This window comes from Hemitrygon akajei, chromosome 14 (assembly GCF_048418815.1).
Source record: "Hemitrygon akajei chromosome 14, sHemAka1.3, whole genome shotgun sequence".
Classification (NCBI taxonomy): Eukaryota; Metazoa; Chordata; class Chondrichthyes; order Myliobatiformes; family Dasyatidae; genus Hemitrygon; species Hemitrygon akajei.
Genome location: NC_133137.1, coordinates 61,736,273 through 61,757,015, shown reverse-complemented (window position 1 = coordinate 61,757,015; position 20,743 = coordinate 61,736,273). Strand labels below are relative to the sequence as shown.

At 41.8% G+C, this 20,743-nt stretch overlaps 1 protein-coding gene across 7 annotated transcripts in view; it reads left to right on the top strand.

The window, feature by feature from the left end:
- Positions 1-20,743, top strand: part of LOC140738627 (uncharacterized) — a 231,818-nt gene that overhangs the window by 118,447 nt on the left and 92,628 nt on the right. Inside the window, exon 1 of one of the 7 annotated variants that reach the window (XM_073066213.1) lies at positions 11,411-11,681. The exons of the other annotated variants lie outside the window; for them this stretch is intronic. Coding sequence (XP_072922314.1) covers positions 11,635-11,681 — 47 coding nt within the window. The 5' untranslated portion in view covers positions 11,411-11,634. Of the gene's footprint in view, positions 1-11,410; positions 11,682-20,743 lie in introns of those variants that run through there. 7 annotated transcript variants of the gene reach the window in all.

Sequence of the window (20,743 nt, the reverse complement as noted above, 5' to 3'; positions counted from 1 at the left end):
TATTTCTTCACTAGGAGAGAAAGACAGCCGAGCTTAAAAAAAGGTAAAATGTGGACAAAACTCATAGGCTTCTGTTACGAACCCCGTAACTGGGTCACTTACCAGCAAAGATAGAGAGGTCCGCTGAAGTCTGATGGTACTATTTTTAAACGTTTTTATTTATAAAGGGGCACAAAAATAAGGTTAATACAAACATTCAGATAATATACGTCGTCAATACTCAATCTAAAGCGCGGGTATAGTAATTATCAACAATAAGAAGTAGCTCTATCGTTAGTCTAGGGGTAAAAAAATTGTCCGATGGAAATATCAAAGTCTCTGGAGTTCATGCAGGCTTTTAGCCTTTTGGGAACCGCTGGGTTTCACGTGTTGGAGAGAGAGAGATTTTTTTGTGAGAAAATGAACTTGCCAGCCTTTTGGACTCAACTCGTTGAATCGGGAACGTGGGTTCCCCATTGTCAGTTTGAAGTCCTTTTCGGTATTATCAGCCACTCGTTCCCCAGGCTAGGGGAAACGAACCACACGTGGCTTCCGAATAGCTCCCGTTATCATGGGAGCGATGAGCGATGATGTCTCCTTCTGGTGCGTCGTTGGGGTACTGCCTCCTGCAGTCCCCTTTTTATCGTGACTTGCAGAGTTGTAGATGTCAATCAAGGTGGGGTGATACAATCCCCACCCCACATTGCCCGAGGGTGTGCACGTAGCCCTGATCGCTAGCACGTAGCATAGAGTCGCAATCCACACAGGTGTCTCCAAGAACAATGGTCAAATTCCGTAGCGTTGTCTCTCTGAGGATTCTCTCTCATTTCCTGGGTCCAAGACCTGAATTAATAGCGATCTTGCGATTCTCAGGAAGGAGGGGGCTGGGATCATAACACTTGATAAAGAATGTGAACCGGCTAATGATAATAATCAACTTAAAAATAAAAAGCTAGAAATGGCTGTCCACATTGGAAAGATAGATGTGTTTGATTGTACATCAGATAACTGGATCATGTATTTTATTATCCCGCCGGTGAAAACAGAGCCTCGGTTGTTCTGATGAAGCTGCATCTGGTAAGTTGGTCAACAACCAACTATGGTATTGAGTTCCAGACTTCGGCACAAGAGAGTGGCTGGAATGGGGAAGCCTTGGCCATCCTGTACTGCCACGGACTTTGGGATGAACTAAAGGATGCCCTTGCCTTGGAGAACCAACAGGGGACTTGGAGGTCCTCATCGACCAGCCCATTCACGTCAACAATCCTCTGGCATAGTGTAAGAGGTACTATATTACAAGGCCGAAAAGGGCTAGCCCAAGCCTGCCGTCAATCCATTGCAGTTCCACCCTCTGATCTAGGTTCATAACCAGCCCATCTCCTGCTCAGGACTCTGGGAAGCCCAAGCAGATTGGTAACTTGAGGCTCTCCAGTGATGAGAAGTCATAGTATCAAAATCAAGGTTGCTGCTAACACTGCAGGGAAGCAGGTCACCTGCAGGCTGAATTTCTGTCCTGGACAAACCATGGGTGCACGTCGCCATGAACTTTGTCACGGGCTTTCCAATTTGCAATGGAAGACCATCATCATGGTAATTGTCGATTGATTTTTAAAGGCCTGCAGACTCATTGCCTTGGATAAGTTGTTATCTGTGGTAGAGATGGCTGAAATTGTCCTGGACCAGGTTTTCAGAATCAATGGTTTTCCGCTGGACAGAGTCACGACCCGTGGTCCACAACTTGCATCATGTTTCTGGAGGATGTTTTACAAACTGATTGGAGCAACAGCGAGTCTTTCCTCTGGGTTTCACCCACAGTCCAACAGCCAGCTGGACTGGGTGAACCAAGATGTGGAATGTACCCTAAGATATCCAGCCTCTGAAAGACCAGACAAGTGGAGCGACCATTTGATGTGGGCAGAGATTAGACACTACACTTTATGGCATCCAGCATATGAGATGTTCTCTTTAGAATGCCAGTTTGGGTATTTTTTGCCACTCTTCCTTGAACAGGTGGCTGAGGTTGGGGTTCCTGTAGCTTGAAGATCTCATCTGATGCGGCAAGGAGAAATGGACCAGGGCAAAGGATTTTGTTTGCCTCTACCCTAAAGGCTAACCACAAGAGAAGAGAGGGACCACGTTTGCATCCCAGACAACGGATGACTCAGGAGTTGCCTCTCCAGGTAGAGTCCAGGAAACTGGCAGCCAAGTTCATCGAACCCTTCAAGATTCTCATGAAAGTAAACCAACTGGCTTACACCTTGCAGCTCCCCAAGACCCTCAAGATCAGTCCCACTTTCTAAATTTCCAAGTTGAAACCTATGAGTACCAGTTCTACAGCCTCACCACTATCAGCCCCTCAGACACCCACATTTGTTGATGGGGAACAGATTTTGACTGTAAAATAAATGAATAAATCTTGATTTACCAACTTTTCGGTGTGCTCAGCAATTCCTCGTGGACTGGGAGGGATTCTGAACTGAAGAAAGGTGCTGGATTCCTGAAAGGGACAGCTTGGATCCGGATCTCACCATGACTACCATCATCATCTCTCCAAGCAGCCGGGCTCATCAGGAGTCGGCTGTAGGTTAAGGGGTTCTGTTACGATGCACACCCAACCACACTAGCTTCTGGCATTTAGACGCTCTATAACTCTCCGGAACATGGATAGCTAGCAAGGCCCCTTTTAAGAGGTCAGGACCGTCCCCCTAATTGGCATCAATCCCCCTAATGGCCCCTAATCCCCCTTTTAGGCACCAGGATTTGAGTATTTAAAGACCACCTGAACTGAGGCTCAATGCTCAATTGTAAGTTTGACTCGAAATACCGTCCAGTGTTTTGTTTTGTGCTCAGTTCTCGATCCAGTTTCTTTTTTTCTTACCCTGTCTCAATCCTTGCCTTAGATACGCCAGCATTTGAGTCCTAACCATCCTTTGGTCTTTGTCACAGGAAAAGCATACAGTTCGCTTAGAAGTTTAATTGCTCCAACCAAACCAGCTGAAATTAGCTTGGCTGATGTCGTGAACAGAATGCAGGAACATTTAGAACCCAAAACCTTTGAGTTTAGGTTTCATAATTGAATTAATAGGAAGGGGAGTCCATTTCAGCTTGCATGGCAGAATTGAAGAAATTGTCTTAAGCACTGCAAGTTCAGTGATGGGCTTAATAATGCATTGAGAGATCATTTAGTTTGTGGAATCATACAAGAAAGGATTCAAAAATGGCTGCTAACTGAAGAACAACTCACATGTAAAAGAACGGTTGAAATCGCTCTATCAATGGAAACAGCGGCCAAAGATGCAATTGAGTTGCAGTCAGGGGTGAAAGTGAGCTTGAACAAAATTGCAACATCTAAACAGGAACCTGCTGGCTGAACAAATTGTGTTACCATTGTGGCAGTGGCTCACGTACAGTAAACCAATGCAGGTTTAAATGCAAATCTTGCAGAAAATGCAACAAAGTAAGTCTCATACAAAAAGCATGTTGGATAGACAAAAGTAAATGGACCATACCCAGAAGATAAAAAGCCAAATTGCAGTTCCAAAAAGATCGCTAATCTACACGCTGTTGATGGAGAAAATCTGATGATGATAATTAAACAGGACTGAGTAGACGAGATTTACAAAGTCAAAGCTAACAGGAAACAGGCAATATGGCTTATACCCGATAAGAACGGTAAATTAATTAAAATACAATTGGACACTGGCTGGTATGTTTCAGTCATTGCACAAAATGTGTTTGAACATATATCAAAGATACTGAACTGAAGCCTGCAGACTAGGAACTTGTACTGGAGAAAAGATAACTCATTTGGGAATGAAATTCATAACAGTGAAATATGCATTAAGAAAGTTACTGGTTAATGACACAGCTATGTTCAATGATAGAACTGGAAAATTCAAACATATCAAAGGTAAAATAATGTTAATTGAAAATGCCACATTCAAGTTTCACAACGCCTGTACTGTTCCTCATACCATCTGTGATAAAGTAGGCAGTGAGCTGAATCGTATGAGGCTTTAGAAATTCTTTCCAAAGTTGGGTGGAGCCAGTAGTCCTAGAGCCAAGAAGGATGAGTCTGTTGGGATCTGTGGTGGTTTTTAAGTTGTCATCAACCCAAGACTGAAAGTAGATCAATATCTTCTTCCCAGGATCGAGGATATCTTTGCTAACTTTTCCTGAGGAAAAACACTTCAGCAAAATGGGCTGAGCTGAGGCCTACCTACAGATGGAGATGGAAGAAAAGTCCAAAGTGTATCTCATCATAAGCACTCAGAAAGGGCTTTATCACTGTATTAGGCTTTTTTTGGAATTGCATCTGCACCCACACTCTGGCAGAAAGCAATGGACCAGATGTTGCAAGACTGCCCCAGGCATGGTGTTACCTGGATGACCTCATTGTTACTGGTGAGGATGAGAAGAAACATCTCCAAAAGCTCAAGAAAGTGTTGAAAAATAGGAAGATTATGGGCTCAGAGAATGATGCAACAAGTGTGAATCCTTTAAACCAAGCTTCACTCACTGTGTTCACACCATTGACACACAAGCATTACATAAGTGAAAATTCAAAGCAGTGGTGGATGCCCCAAGGCCAAAGGACGTGTCGCAGTCGCAGTCCTTCTTTAGATTAGTCAATTACTATAGGAGGTTCCTGCCAAACCTGGCTACAGTGCTCTACCCCCATGAACTCATTACTATAGATCAGGGAGAAATGGCATAGACAAAGCAGTGTGAGGTGGCTTATCAAAAGGCAAAGGAAATGGTGATGTCAGACACTGTACTCACACAATATAATCTGCAGCATGTAGTCAACCTTGCTTGTGACACTTTGCTATATGGTATAGGTGCAGTCGTATTACATGTTATGAGTGATGGAATGAGTGATGCCCCATAGCCTTTGCCTTACATTCCCTTATTGCAGCCCAGAAAAAAAATTACTCTCAGATTGACAGAGAGGCCTTGAGTCTGGTTTGAAGTGCAAATCATTTCAACCGGTACTTAGATGGGAGAGAGTTTACTCCCTTTACTGATTATCAACCACTAGTGTCCATTTTTAATCCACAGAAGGGATTGAAGGGACAACAGCAACAACACAAATGCGGAGATAGCTCTGCTTCTTGGAGGAGACAATTATAAGATTGAATTTAAGAGGATAACTAATCATGGAAATGCTGATGGATTGTCCCCTTTTCCCCTGGAAAAAGAAATGCCTGAAAATTTTTACAAAAGAGGGCGCTCCGCTTGACTATTCTCCATAATGCAAATCAAAAATCTCCCTATTACAGCAGAGGCGATCCAAAGTGAAACCAGAAAAGAACCCAGACTGTTTCAGGTCTACGTGGCAATCCAAAATGGCTGGAATGTGCAGCAATATTTCCAGTTCCCCCAACACTAGGATGAACCGGCCCTTGATGGGGGTTGCCTTATGTGGGGATTGAGAACAGTTGTACCATCCAAGCTAAGAGCTAAAGTGTTGGAGGAGTTACATGCCAGTTGTCTAGACATGGTCAAAATGAAAGAATTGGCTCAAAGCTTTGTCTGGTGGCCTGGGATAGAATAGCAGATCAAGCAGCTCGACGTGCACTTTTCAAGATGCCAAAACATCCAGAAGAAAGGAGGCCAAAGCTGTTGGAGCCACTTCCTGCAGTCCTGGAGTCAATTCCTACAACCACCATGGAGCAGGCCCTAGACCCTGAGATTGTTTCACAGCCGCAAGTTTCCCCTGCCAAGTGACCTCACCCCCACTTCCTGTCAGGAAAGACGATATCCCACAAGAGTAAGAAGTAAAGTACTTGTATTATATAGTATACTGTGTATATAGTTGAGATGCATTCTAAAATGAATTGGAGTTCATCATTAAGCATGGAGGAGTGTTGTGTATTTAAGTTTAGTAAAATTGTACATATATTAAGCATTCTTTGTTTACATAATTCATTATTAGTTATATGTAAAATTATCTAAATTGCCTACATCATTATATCACTGCATCATATATACGCACCTCACTAAAGTAAAACAAAGTAGACACGTTATCCCAGCTTCCATGTTCTTCTTTTGATTAGTTTTGGAGTTATAAAACATAACAGCATGTCTTGTCTCTCATAAGACATTAAGGCATTGTTACAATGTTTGTTGGATTACAGATCCAACAAATAATAAGGGATGTCGTAAAGGTTTTTGTGGAATGAATAGGGTAAGTTGGTTTACCTTTTGGTTGGAAAAGTGATGATCTGTTGAAAATCATGAACTTACAGAATTGTTATCATTTTCTGTTCGTAAAGGAGTCTAGATAAACTCCTTCCCCCCCCCCCCCCCTTTACCTGAGGATTTCTCCAAGAGTTTGAGATGCAAACATTGTTCTGTTTCTCTCTGCCCTATGATTATTTCAGCCTATTATGTTGATCCCTTTATATTGTGATAGCTTAGAATAGTGTGTCGTGTGGAAGCAGGTTCACAGGTTTAGTGAGTGAGACAGAAGACACTGGCCAGAAACAAGCATATTAATCATTAATTTACAAACAGTGAAAGTTTCCACCAAACAACAAAGTCCTCCCCCAAGTTACACAAATTACAGAACTAAATATTCAACAAGCAGATACTTAGCTAAGAGTGTGAGTGAACCTTCTACGTCTGGAGCACACTTTCCCAAAGATTCGTCAGCACTGGTTGTGGCCTCAGTGTGAAGAGCCCCTGGACAAAAGGAAAGAGACTGAGACTCCCGCACGTGCTTTTCTTATGCCTGAGGTGTCTGAAACCGGACACCAGTGCCATGGCACACAGGGCAACCAATGGGAAAGATCTGCTGCATACTTGAAACGGGCCAACCAATGACAGGCACAATAGAAATGGCTTTTGACCGACAAGTGAGCTAACCCTCTCACAACAGGGGGAGTGGGAGAATGTGCAGCTGTAGCCCTTGTAAGCAGCATGTTCCACTGCAGTTCACCTCAAAGCTTTTATTCAGCTTAATAACACGCCTTGGCAAAACTATTGGATGATCTGCAACTGACTCAGCAATTCGAGAAGTTCCAAAAATGCTTCTGTAAGGAATATTTATTACAAACTTTGGTATCAAGGTAATAGAATCTGGAATTCTTTTTCCCATTTCTCCCCAAACTCTCCCTTTTTAAAAACCTCATGATGCTAGATCAACTTGAATATTTTATAATTAATATTGTTGATAGGCAATGTTATTAAGCATTATCAATATTATGGATTTTGTGAACTAGCTGTTGACTCTCTCCTTCTTAGCACCTGTCATGTGATGAGCCAGCAACCTTAGTGTTGTGGTTGAGCTTCACATAAGCTTCCACCACATGTCTCCACCATTTCTGATACTAGATACTTGTGGTGAACTACATATACCTGTCTGGACACCCCCCCCCCCCCCCCCACTGACCGTGGCTCCTCCCACAGACCCCGGTACAAAGGCGATTGGAGCCTGAGCCCTGCCCTCAGTCTCCAGGATGTAGTGTGGTGGTCAATTGCTGCTTGTTCTTTCTTCCAGCCAATAAAAGCCTATATCTCTCCTCACGTCTCAGAGAGTTGTTGATGGTGCATCAATACTTTCACTTTGTAAGTTCGCTTGACCCCATACCACCTTGGCTGAATTGATGCCAAAGCTCTCAACACATCTATGTTATCCTGAATTTAACAACCTCAATTTACAAAAGCAAACTGCTGAGGGATGTCAAGTAGCATCTGTGGAAACAAAGGGATAGTCAACATTTTGGTTGAGACTCTGCATCAGGACTTTGAGTGGAGAGGGGAGACAGCTGATGTAAAGAGGAGAGAGGGAGGGTGCGGTAGGAATCAGGTGAAGAAGTCCTGCCTCCCGTCATCTCTTAAATGCAAGGTCACCTGAAACTCAGTCATCAGTATCCTAATTCACATCCAATTCTGCCTCTCTATTAATTCTTGCTCTCTGACTTTCATTCCTTCTTGGTAGAGTAATAATTCAATTTTTAAGCTTTCAGCCTGGTTTCCATATCTCTCTTTGCTCCAGCCATGCATTTTCCTGTCTCTTTCAACAGCAATCCTATGAAATATCTGTGTTACTCTGAACTTTGGCCTCTGGAAGATCCCCAAACACTCACCTTCAAGCGGCCAAGTCTCCAACTCTGTAATTGCCATCCTAATCCTCATTATTGTCCTCCACTTTCTCTTTGACTCAACATTTGATTATTTGCTACAATACCTTTGAAACCGTTCTTCAGATTATTGAAATAAAACAAAAACAGGAAAGTCTGAAATAGTCAATAGATCAGGCTGCATCTGTAGGAAAAAAGTAGTTAAGGTTTCAGATCTAGACTTCTGTCAAGTTTAACATTCAGAGGCAGGCACAATAAATTTGAATCTCACAAATGAAGTTTTCATTTGTTAAATTGACAAATATTTGGATATCTACTTGACGCCAGAAAACATGGAACAGTAACATGAATGACAGAGGAGAAAAGCTCAAAAGGGGTTAGTTTCTCAGTATTTCTAAGTCATCAAGGGAACACTAAATTTACCAGAATCAAAATCATTTTTGTTTTCACTGACATACTGTATGTACTGAAATTTGTTCTGATTGGTTACAAGTTACAACTCCCCAGTATTAAATACAGTTGTATTAATTGTGTCAGTCATCAGTAATGGGAGTAAATAGTGAGACTGACTTGACAAACAGACCTGATTTAATTTTAGATTAGATTTCAACAAAAGCCTTTTTGGAGGGCTTTTTTTTTTCAAATTTCAGTCTATTTAGGGGATCGGGCAGTTATATTTTGTGCTTATGCCTTTGTGGTCTGCTGATTGGTGAATAAGGCAGCTCTCTGGGTCACCAGTGAGATTAGGCATTGTTGCACCAGTCATAAGCCCCCCCCCCCCACTGCATTCCCACAGAAGGTACAAGAAGGACAAGTATGTAATGATTTCCTCATTCTCTGTGGAAGTGCTTGGGGTGAGACTGTAGAAATGTTCGGATGATGAAAAGGTGGTGCCAGCAAAACTTGGTCCAAGGCATTAAAAAAACCACAATGTGAAAGCACAAGTTCAAAAACAGAAGTCTTTGAGGAATCAGAAATTGTTTAAGCAAAAATTGTTTGACAAAGGACTCCCGGATAATTTACCTTGGTATTAATGATTCTGAAATACAAGTTGTTATTGTTTGTTTTCACTAAAGTACTGTTATATTATTGAGAGATTCCAGTGGTTTAGTTTGTCTTTGTTGTCAGTGCATTGATTTAGCACTGGCCCAGGAAACAGACATACAGGCCATATGACTTCATGCAAAACAAGGAAGGCACGTTCATAAGTTGCTGCAAGTTTCATTTCTAATAGGTGCCATTGAGTAGCAACAGAAATGGGCAGAAGCAATTGAAGAGCTAAAAAGAAAGGTAACATGAGGTAAATTAGTTTATTATTGTCATGTATGCCAAGGTATGTAGAATTGTAAAACTTATGTTGTGTATCGTCCATACAGATCAATTCATTATAATGGTGCATAGAGGTATTATTTGGTAAAAGAATAATGGTGCAGGATAAAGTTCAGCAAATGTGCACAAGGTGCAATTACACAACGAGGTAGATTGAGAGGTCAAGAGTCCATCTTATAGTAGTAGGGAAGAATTCTGTCATCTTATAATCGTGGGTTAGATGCCGTTCTTCAGCATTGAGGTGCATGCTTTCAAGCTTTTGTATCTCTGGGTAGCATTTGCAAGGATGAAGACAGAAGCATTGAGGTAGAAACCACCAATAATAAAGAGTGCAGAGTTGACAGAGGAACACACTGCCAGGTTTGTGTGTGTGTTGGGAGGTAGTGCTGGTGGCTGCCGTGGTGCTGTCAACGAGGAGACCCATCCTATTTTCTCAAAGAGAGGATGAATGAAATCGTCAGTTATTGGCAATGATGTGATATTGACTATGAAAGTGCCATCACAAGAAAGCAGAGATATTGAATTGGATGATGGAGGAAGAGATGAAGTTCTCCATGTGCCCAAGTCTGCAGAGACATCGAAGAAACTGGGCAGTAAACTGACAGAACATAAAATATAGGGACTCTACCAGTTACAAATAAGTTGACTTGTGAAAATCCAAATATGTGCAATTTCTCCCACACATTTTAAAACTTGTTGCAAACTAGTTATAATAAAAATCAATAATAATAATAATGATAATAAATTGTATTACATGGTATTCATTGATTATTGGATATGGTATACAACGTATTTCATTAATTTAATTATGCATGGTATTAGAGTAGTTTTTCAATGAAATGAAGCAAAATAACAAGTGTAAGGTGACACCATATAGAAACCGAATGTTTCTGACCTACAGACAAATTGGCTTAAAGGCAGCTCTCAGGAATAGAATCCTTACATAACCTGGGGCTGTCTTTATGTAGGATTAAGGACAAGGTTTAGGAAATTGGATTTTTAAAAAAAATTTGGTTATTTCTAGCTCTATCAGGTTGATTAACAAAATAATTTCACAATGCTGTTTCGATTTTCTTTGCTCTATTCTTTAGTGTTGCCAAATTCTGCTTCACTGCTGCTCAGTTCTTAAACATGCTTAGGAGTAATGGGAATTCTACAGTCCTTTATTGGATAGTGTTTGCTACTATTTCCTTTCTCTCTTCAAGAGATTGGGGTAGATCTCCCACTTGGGCATTAAACGTCATTGGGGCAGAATGCAAAAGTTAAAGTTAAGCATGACAGATTGCAGGCTCATAATGGAGGCTGTCTGATTTTCCTCTAAGCACTTTGCCCAAGAGACTTCCTCCAACCAATCACTAAAGAATAGAAACACTGCATAATGTATGAATTACTTTAGACTTTGCAGTTGACCCAGGAATATGAGGTCAAGTGGCAAACTGTGCCATAATTTCTATGGTAACTTCTCTGTAGGGTAAACCTTTAAAATTTCAGACTCTTTTGCATTTTCTCTAATTTTATTGCTGCACCATCGGTGACTGAACTTTAAGCAGCTTTGACTGTAATTTTTGGGATTCCCTACTTAAACCTCTTCACCTTCTGATATTCTATCCTTTAAAACCATTCTTAATCTGCCATAATTTATAACCTTTTGATCATCCTCCTTGATATCTGTTTACAGGTCTGGTGTTCAATATTTCTTTGATAATACTCCAGTGAAGCATCTTGGAATGTGCTACCACATTAAAGGCACCAAATAATTAAAAAAAAAGTGGTGTTATTATGTGTTAGTTGGGGTGGGGAAGTGGCATAGAATAATCTTGAAAGAAGTTTTTTTTTAAAAAAAAAGTTTAATCTTTCTGATCCTTTAAGTGCACAATGTAATTGTAAAGGAGAGAAAAGAAGCAATCTTGTCAGCAGCAAAGTCACCAGAATTAGAGGGGGGGCTTCTATTACAGACAATACCATGGAAACCATTGGTCATGTGACTCAGGGGCTACCGCAGGGTGTAATCACAGCCTGTCCTCTCAAAGTATGAGGTGGGTTAGAGGAGCTGTAGCTACCCACAGTAAGATTGCTGCTTGGGAAATGAAGTTAATGTTGCATCATCTGGAAAGAGAAAACCAGGGTATTTAAAAGGTGATGTTTCACGCAGCCAGACAAAGCAGCTGCTCGTGAAAGCAGCTCATTCAACGGTGAAAAATAATCCTGTCAGAGCCTCCTGGAATCTGCTTTTTCAAAGATGGCAAGCAGAGCACAAACCAGACAAAAATGGTCAGCTTTTTCCAAGTAAGTGCCTGATTAAAGCCTTGTGACAATGTGATTTATGCAGACAGTGGGGTGTTGTGTGTAAGATGGGGAAGGCAGTGTCTTTAGAGAACAAAAGATCTAATGTCCTTTCCTCCTTTTACTTCCTTTACCTAGCAGAAGAACAGATTAGAATGCCTGTTGTTTAATTTGTTCCATCTCCAACACAGGCAGTGCATGACAGAAATGTTATTTGTCCTTTCTGTTGCTGCTAATCAGCTCTGGGACTTTCATTACACGTGCTGCTCACTTTGATGGGGTGAATGCATGTAAGTAGATGGAATTGCAAAGGAGGCAGCTGTATTTTAGGTCCTGTGACAGTGAGACTTATTTGATCACTGTTCTCAGGGAGTTTGCCTGACGTGTGGAAGCCTACTCATTTGTGGCTGGACAGTGGGTTTCTTGTTGGCTGGAGCGGAAACCCATTCAGAGAGTGAACCCACGCACGGCTCGCAGCTTATCTCAGCTTTTCTTGATCTTTGGGGTGGGATTAGTGAGAGCTATGCTCTTGGCCATTGTGCCATTGACATATAATGACCAGGAAGCAGTATAAATTACATTGGGGGATCAGTCTTAACACTTAGCTAGTGATGTTACAATGACCAAATAGCTCCCTATTAAGTAAATGAAAGGCAAAGATTAATGCAAATTATCAAATATATAATAATGAATATCTTGACATTTCATTATCTTGCTCCAAAATACTTGCAAGATTGTAATAAACTTTTCCTTGTCAATTTTGCAGTTTATCACTGTTCTTTATAGATGTAAAGTATTGCTTTTATTCTCCCTAAAAGTTGTTTTTTAGGAATGGGATAATTTAACCTGTCATTTTCATGCTTAGGAGAAGGCTTCAATTTTTTTTCCATTTGCATTTTATGTCCTGTTCACTGACAAGGAACTGGACAGAAGATCTCCTGCTCCCACCATAGGGTAGGATGGACCTTCATTCCGATCTGACCAATCCCATATAGTAGACATAGCCTGGTCTACTGAGTGAAGGATGTGGGGTGGACATTTTCTTAGTCAGCTTGAATGAGGAAAAAGCCTTTGAGAGAATATTGCACATGTAAATAATGGGTCTGCTGTCCAAAATGGTTTTTGAGGAGGGAATCAGTAATTGGATTTCCTGTTCCAATATAGACATCAGTAGCACAGTTTGAATTAATAGGTAGAACTTGTAAGTTTTCCCAGTCAAAGAGGGAGTCAGACAAGAATGCTGTCTCTCCTCTATCCTGTCTGTGTGCTGTATCATGCCTTTGCTGAATCCATCCAGCCATTAGTTCTGATGATCTGAAGGCATAACAATCAGCATATGGAACTGGTTTGGCTTTGAACAGTGTGGAACAGAGTGAACCTCAGTGAGCATACAGCCATGTTCTTTGGCAACTGAGCTGGCCAAACATCTGTTCCACTCACTATCAGGTCTGATGACCCGAAGGTACTGATAATCTGGTTTAGAGGAGTCAAGACGTGCACATGCACAGGATAGAGCACACAGCCAAGTTGCAGCAGATGCTGGGAATGTGGGCATGCATTCCCTCTTGTTGTTGGGAAGGAATTGGGTCATCAGATGCAGGGTGTTCTTGGCGCTGCTGTCTATGGTGGAGGTGTGGTCCATACCATTGTTGAGCTACCTGTGCCGTCATCCATTTCATCTGCCAAACAATCATGCATTATATCTGCAAATGTCCAGAGAAAACTATACACAGTGTGGTCTTTATCAGGGCAACTATTTTTGTTACGAGGCTGTATATGGAGCATAGTCCATAAAAGGTTTGACTGTGGGTTGTCTGGGGTTCTCCAAGTCCCCATTGTTACAAAGTATAGATCTGACCTAACATTCCATTCAGCTGGGCCAAATCCCAAATACAAAGTTAATCAGGCTATACAGAAGCCCTGAGGGATAATTTCTAAAGCAGACTGCCAAACGTAGTGCCTTATTACTGAGACTCTAAAAGAATCAATAACTTGCTTGGCTGGTAGTGAGAAGGGCCTTCCACTCCCAGTCAGAACCTTAACGCACAGCTGGAATCTCTGTCCAAATACACATCGCCTCTAGGCAGCTGTGCTGCAGATGTGACTCTCATCTTTCTCTTTGTGCAGCCTGTCTTTGCCTACAGGGTCAGGAAAGAGATGCATTGATATTTGGCAAAGTGTTTCCAAGACAGCACAGTTTTCTGTGCTTTGCAGGCTGTTCCCAGGGTCACATATTGAGACGAACATCAACTGCCGATAGAAGATCATTGGTGTGGTATAAGGCTCATTATCATCTTTCCAAAAGTCATTGGTCTTCCAGTTCAAGACGGTCTCGGCACCCGAATGCTTCCAGCTGGCATGTTCTGAGATTGCGGAGTATGTGCGGCGTGACACAGTGAAATTTGGTGCGGCCACTCCAAAGTATCTGTGGGGAAGGAATATGTCAAAATCTGCTGCCACTGGGCCCTGTGTAACAGCCTCTCAAGCTTGTCAAAAATATCTAGGACTGAATAGATTATGATTTTAGATATTATAACTAAAATATTATGTTCTAAACTGAAGACAATGCAATGTCCTGCTTGCATAAGTCTATGCTTTCATTCATATGTGTTGTGGCGTATGATGTGGGCCATCATGGTATTTCCATAACCATGATTGTTCTTGGCAAATATTGCTACAGAAGTGATATGCCATTGCCTTCTTCTGGGCTGCGTCTTTACAAGACAGTTGACTTCAGCCATTATCAGTCTCTTCAGGGAGTGTCTGCCTAGGGCATCAGTGGTTGCATAACCAGGATTTGTATTGGCTATTCATACGACCATCCACCACCTGTTCCCATGGCTTCACATGACTCCGATCCGGTGGAGGGGAGGGGGTGGGCTAAGCAGGTGTTACACTCTGCCCAACCTTAACCTGCAGGCTAGCGGAGGGATGGAGTGCCTTTCACCTCCTTTTGGTAGAGTTGTATCTCTGCCCAACCACCTATACCGCTCTGAGCAACTTCTCAGGGCTAGGAAGAGTGAGCTGTCCTTTATTTAAGACTTCTGCTAGAATGGGATTTTCATTAAAATGTGACATGCTAATTTGTAAATGTAACAGTTAGCCTGTGATGAGCTTAGAAACAGGTTTTTAAAGGAATAAAGCATACTTTGATCCATTGCAGAGCCATGGCTCCACAAAAGCAGACGCCAAATTACATTAGAGATGTTAGAACAGCTGACAGGCTTGTCTTTAGCCACATAAGCTGATTTTTTTCCAGTTATGCAACTGGAAATAAATATTTTCTGGGACGTTTTTCATCTGGAAATCTGATTACTCCCTTGCTTTCCTGTTGTCAGCCCTTGGGCAATATTCCTTTATGATTATTTCAAAAAGATTTGGACCACGTTAATCTGGGAGAGACCATAGTTGTGTTTATAAATGCAGAATGAGACTGGGATACCTGCAAGTTAAGTTTAGTAACCTCCCTTGAAGTTGGATCAACTCCAGCTCACACAGCAGCATTTCACATATCTCAGTCATCCAGCCCAGGGTTTGGCTAATATCTTGATGCTAAAATTCCTACTATACACCCGATGTAACTGCCTGCTTTTCAGTCCAGGTCGCTGAATTCTGCCCTCCCCCATACCTCAACACAAGCTGCTTGTTCAAGCCCTAGCCCATCAGTTTCATCCTTGATTGTTGTTTAACTCCACTCCACCTGCACAACCATCACCCAATCCACTGTCGGAGCAGAGATCTGACTGGCCCCACTGTCGACAAGCAGAAATGCCAGGTCCTAATGAAGCATCTTTGAACTGAAACTTTAATAATGTCCTCTCCCCCACCTGACCGGCAGAATGCTTTCTCTTTTTATTTCAAGTTTCCAATACCTGCAGGTTTTAATTTTAACCAATACAATATCAGGCAGACTTCATAAATACACACTCACACTATAAAGAACTCCTTCAGGGGATTTGATGGTTAAACACACATCCAAAGGAGCTATGTGATCTGAATGGACAGACCCTCAGTAACGTGTTATCATAATAAGCCACAAAGTTTGCCGCAAGATGAGAGCGAAAACATACATTTATCGATTGAATTCCTTCAACATCCATGAGACCATAATACAAAGGAGCAGAATCAGGCCATTCAGCCCATCAAGTCTGCTCCGCCATTCCATCATGGCTGATCCCGGATCCCACTCAACCCCATACACCTGCCTTCTCACCATATCCTTTGATGCCCTGACCAATCAGGAAACAATCAACTTCTGCCTTAAATGTACATAAGGACTTGGCCTCCACTGCAGTCTGTGGCAGAGCATTCCCTCTGGCTAAAAAAATTCCTCCTTACCTCTGTTCTAAAGGGTTGCCCCTCAATTTTGAGGCTCTGCCCTCTAGTTCTGAATACCCCCCACCATAGAAAACATCCTCTCCACATCCACCCTATCTAGCTCTTTCAACATTTAGTAGGTTTCAATGAGATCCCCACCACCCCCCCCCCGCATTCTTCTAAATTCCAGCGAGTACAGGTCCAAAGCTGCCAAACACCCCTCGTATGTTAACCCATTCATTCTCGGAATCATCCTCCTCGTGAACCTTGACTGGACTCTCTCCAGTGACAGCACATCCTTTCTAGGATATGGAGCCCAAAACTGTTGACAGTACTCCAAGTGCAACCTGACTAGTATCTTAAAGGCTTAGCGTGTTCTCCTTGCTTTTATATACCATTCCCCTTAAAATAAATGCCAACATTACTTTTGCAGCCTTTACCACAGACTCAACTTGTAAATTAACCTTCTGGGAGCCTTGCACAAGGACTCCTATGTCCCTATGCACCATTGATGTTTGAACCTTCTCCCCATTCAGATAATAGTCTGCACTATTGTTCCTTTTACCAAAATGCATTATCATACATTTCCCAACACTGTATTCCATCTGCCACTTTTTGCCCATTCTTCCAATTTGTCCAAGTCATGCTGCAATTGCATTACTTCCTCAGCACTACCTACCCTTCCACCTATCTTCATATCATCCACAAACTTTGCCGCCAAGCCATCACTTCCACTTTCTAATTCCATCCACTGCCTCCCCTTTGTCCACCCTGCTTGCAACTTTCTCAAAGAACTCTAACAGATTTGTCAGGCAAAATTTCCCTTTACAGAAACCATGCTGATTTTGACTTATTTTATAATTAGTCTCCAAGTACCTTGATGCCTCACTCTCAATAATAGACTCTAACGCTTTTCCAACCATTGAGTTTTAGGCTAATTGGCCTATAATTTCCTTTCTTTTGCCTTCCTCACTTCTTAAAGAGTGGAGTTACATTTGCAATCTTCCAGTCCTCCGGGACCATGCCAGAATCAAGTGATTCTTGAAAGATCATGACCAATGCATCCATTATCTCTTCAGCAACCTCTCTCAGGACTCTGGGCTATAGTCCATCTGGGCCAGGTGGCTTATCCATCTTAAGACCTTTTGAGTTTGTCTAGCACTATTCCCTTTACAATAGGAATGGCACTCACTCCTGCTCCCTGACACTCACGGACCTCTGACACACTGCCAGTGTCTTCCACAGTGAAGACAGGGGTAAAGTACCCATTAAGTTCATCTGCCATTTCTCTGTCCCCCATTACTACCTCACCCGCATCATTTTTCAGTGGTCCAATATACTCTCACCTCCCTTTTTTCTCTTTATGAAACTGAAAAACTTCTGAAATCCTGCTTTATATTATTGGTTAGTTTGCCCTCATATTTCATCTTTTTCCTTCTTTAGCTTTTTTATTTGCCTTTTGTTGGATCTTAAAAGCTTCCTAATCATCCAACTCCCCACTCACTTTGCTACCTTATGTGCCCTCTCCTTGGCTTTTATGCAGTCCTTAAGTTCCTTTGTCAGCCAATGTTGCCTATCACTGCCATTTGAGAACTATTTCTTCTGTGGGGCATACAGTAACTATCCTGCACCTTGTGAATTATTCCCAGAAACTTCAGCCATCTCTGTCTGTTGTCATCCCCACCGGTATCCTCTTCCAATCCATCTGGGCAAGCTCCGCTCTCATACCTCTGTAAATCCCTTTATTCCATTGCAATGTGACTTATGCTTCTCCCTCTCAAATTGCAGTATTAATTCAGTCATATTACGATCACTGCCTCCTAAGGGTTCCTTTATGTTAAACTTCCCAATGAGATCTGGGTTATTACACACACCCAAGATAGCCTTTCCCCAGGTAGGCTTAAGCACAAGCTGCTCTTAAAAAGCCATCTCATAGGCGTTCAACAAATCCCCTCTCTTGCGATCCAACACCAACCTGATTTTCCCAATCCCCTTGCATATTGAAGTACCCCATTACAATTGTGTCATTACCTTTATTACATGCTTTTTCCCGCTCCATTTGCAATCTCAACCCTACATCTTGGCTACTATTTGGAGGCCTATATATGATTTCCATAATTGTTTCCCTTGCAATTTCTTAACTCCACCAATAAGATTTAACATTCTCTGACCCTATGTCACCTCTCTCTGAAGATGTAATTCCATTTCTTGCCAACAGAGCCACATCACTGCCTATGCCTTCCTGTCTGTCCTTTCAATACAAAATATATTCTTTGATGCTAAGCTCCCAACTATGGCCTTCTTTCAGCCACAACTTAGAGAGGCCCACAATATCATACCAACCAATTTCTAATTACGCCACGAGTTCATCCACCTTATTCCAAATGCTATGTGCATTTGAATTCAACACCTTCAGTCCTGCATTCTTCGCCCTCTTCAATTTTGCCTGTGTGGTACAATTTAACACTTTGCTCTGCCTGCATTTGTACATGCTTGAAGCAGTGACCTAAATCATGATGAATGTGAGCAGCTGTCTTTAACTGATAGGATCAAAATTTCATCAAATTCTTGTTAATTATATTGGCAATCCCTTCCACAAGGAGAAACTTAGCATTCATTGCAGTTCAAGTAAATGCGGCCATTCAAATCACAAAACATCCCCATGTGTAACATACACTCAGTGGCCACTTTATTAGCAACCTCCTGTATATTTGTGGTCTTCAAATGCTGTAGCCCATCTACTTCAAGGCTTGATGAGTTGTGCATTCAGAAATGCTCTTCTGCAAACCATTGTTTTAATGCATGGAGTTGTGAGTTACTGTCTCCGTTCTGTTGGCTTCAGCCAGTCTGGTCATTCTCCTTTGACGTGCATTGATGCCCACAGAACTGCCACTTACTGGGTGTTTTTTTTGTCTATCACACTGTGCTCTATAAACTCTAGAGACTGTTGAGCCTGAAAATCCCAGAATATCAGCAGTTTCTGAGATATTCAATCCACTCCATCTGGCACCAACAATCATTCCATGGTTAAATTACTAAGATCACATTTAGTCCCCATTCTGATGTTTGGTCTGAACAGCAGCTGAGAACCTCTTGATCATGTTTGTATGCTTTTATGCATTGAGTTGCTGCCACAGGATTGGCTGATTAGATATTTATGTTAATGAGCATATGTACAGGTAGCCACTGAGTGTATGTTGCAACTGAAGAGGTTTAGTTATGAATGGTGCTTCACAATTAGACAATGATGCCTAAGAGTAAAGTGGTATAAGTAAATTAAACTTTTGCCATTGTTAACAAAACATATCCCGTATGTGAAAAGAGGAACCAGAAATGCAGGAAGAACATAGTCTCACTGGACAAAAGAATCTCCCTCAGCTTGTTTTCTGGATTTATCTAATAATGTTGAAACTGTCATCCCCCCAAAAAAATGTTCATCCCCAGCAGCTGCGTGACAGAGAACTCTTTGATCTACGGGCTGTTCCCGGGAACGCACACGAAGACCAACATCCAGTGCTGCTGGCAGATCATCAACTCGGTGAAAGACGCTCTTTGGTCAGCCCGAAACTTGATGGTCTACCAGCACACGGAGATGTCCATGGGGGAATGCTGCTGACTGGCACATTCTCGGCTGCAGGAGTACGTGCTGAGGGACGCACTCAAAGTCGGTGCAGCCACTGTAAGAGCCAGGTGGGGAAGGACCACGGTTTAGGGTTCTTCTGCGGGAGTGGGAGGGGTCGGGTGGCAGGGAGTATACCTCTCAACAATGGTGTGTAAATATGAAACAGCAGAGTGCCGCGTGAGTGGCAAAAAGTGTGGAAATGTATAGAATATAGTGGAAACATTTGTAAAGGATTGAGAGTCATTGAATGGTTTATTGTACATCATTTTTTTGAATAAAGTATATTTGAATAAAAAATAATGTTCTCAGAACAGCAATGCTAGGACAAGTATAGTAATGAAATTCATAAGTTATTCAAATTGCAGTTTATGTTCTAATACCTTTTACCTATTCAGCATTAGGAGTTAAAATATTCCCATGTGAAGCAAACTAGTGGGGTTATTAGCATTGGAGAAGTGTGAAAATTGTTGTCAAATATATTGCAATACTGCCCAGGATGAAGTTCACCTTTATTAGTACTTGATTGTTACTTGGGTTACAAATATCCACAAGCAGATGCCCAAGATTCTGCAGATGCTGGCGATCCAAAGCAACACACACGATATGCTGCAGGAATTCAGCAGGTCAGGCAGCATCTATAGGGAAAAAAAATAAACAGTCAACATTTCAGGATGAGATCCTTCATCAGGACCCTCACCCAGGTCTCAGTCTGAAATGTCAACTGTTTATTCTTCTCCATATTTTTGCCCAACTTGCTGAGTTCCTCCCGCATTTTGAGTGCTACTCTTTAAAAAGCCAAAAGCATTGTGCTTAGTTCAACATGAACATCATGGTTCTTCAAGATCGTGAATCTCAGAGACTAAGTTGTAGCAAGGTGGCTTCCTGACTTTGTGATTGCTTCATGGGTGAGGAGGTTCCATATGTGACCTTATATAATTAATGTAAGAAGAAAGTTTCTGCATCGAACCAATGAGTAGTAGGAGAAGCACTGGAATACCTGATTATACCACCAGAGCACTGAAAGTTCAAATAAACATTGAAGATAATCACTGGAAAGAATGATTAAGTAAATTGGAACACGTGGATTCCTTATAGGAAATGCATATATGAATAAAAGCAATAACTT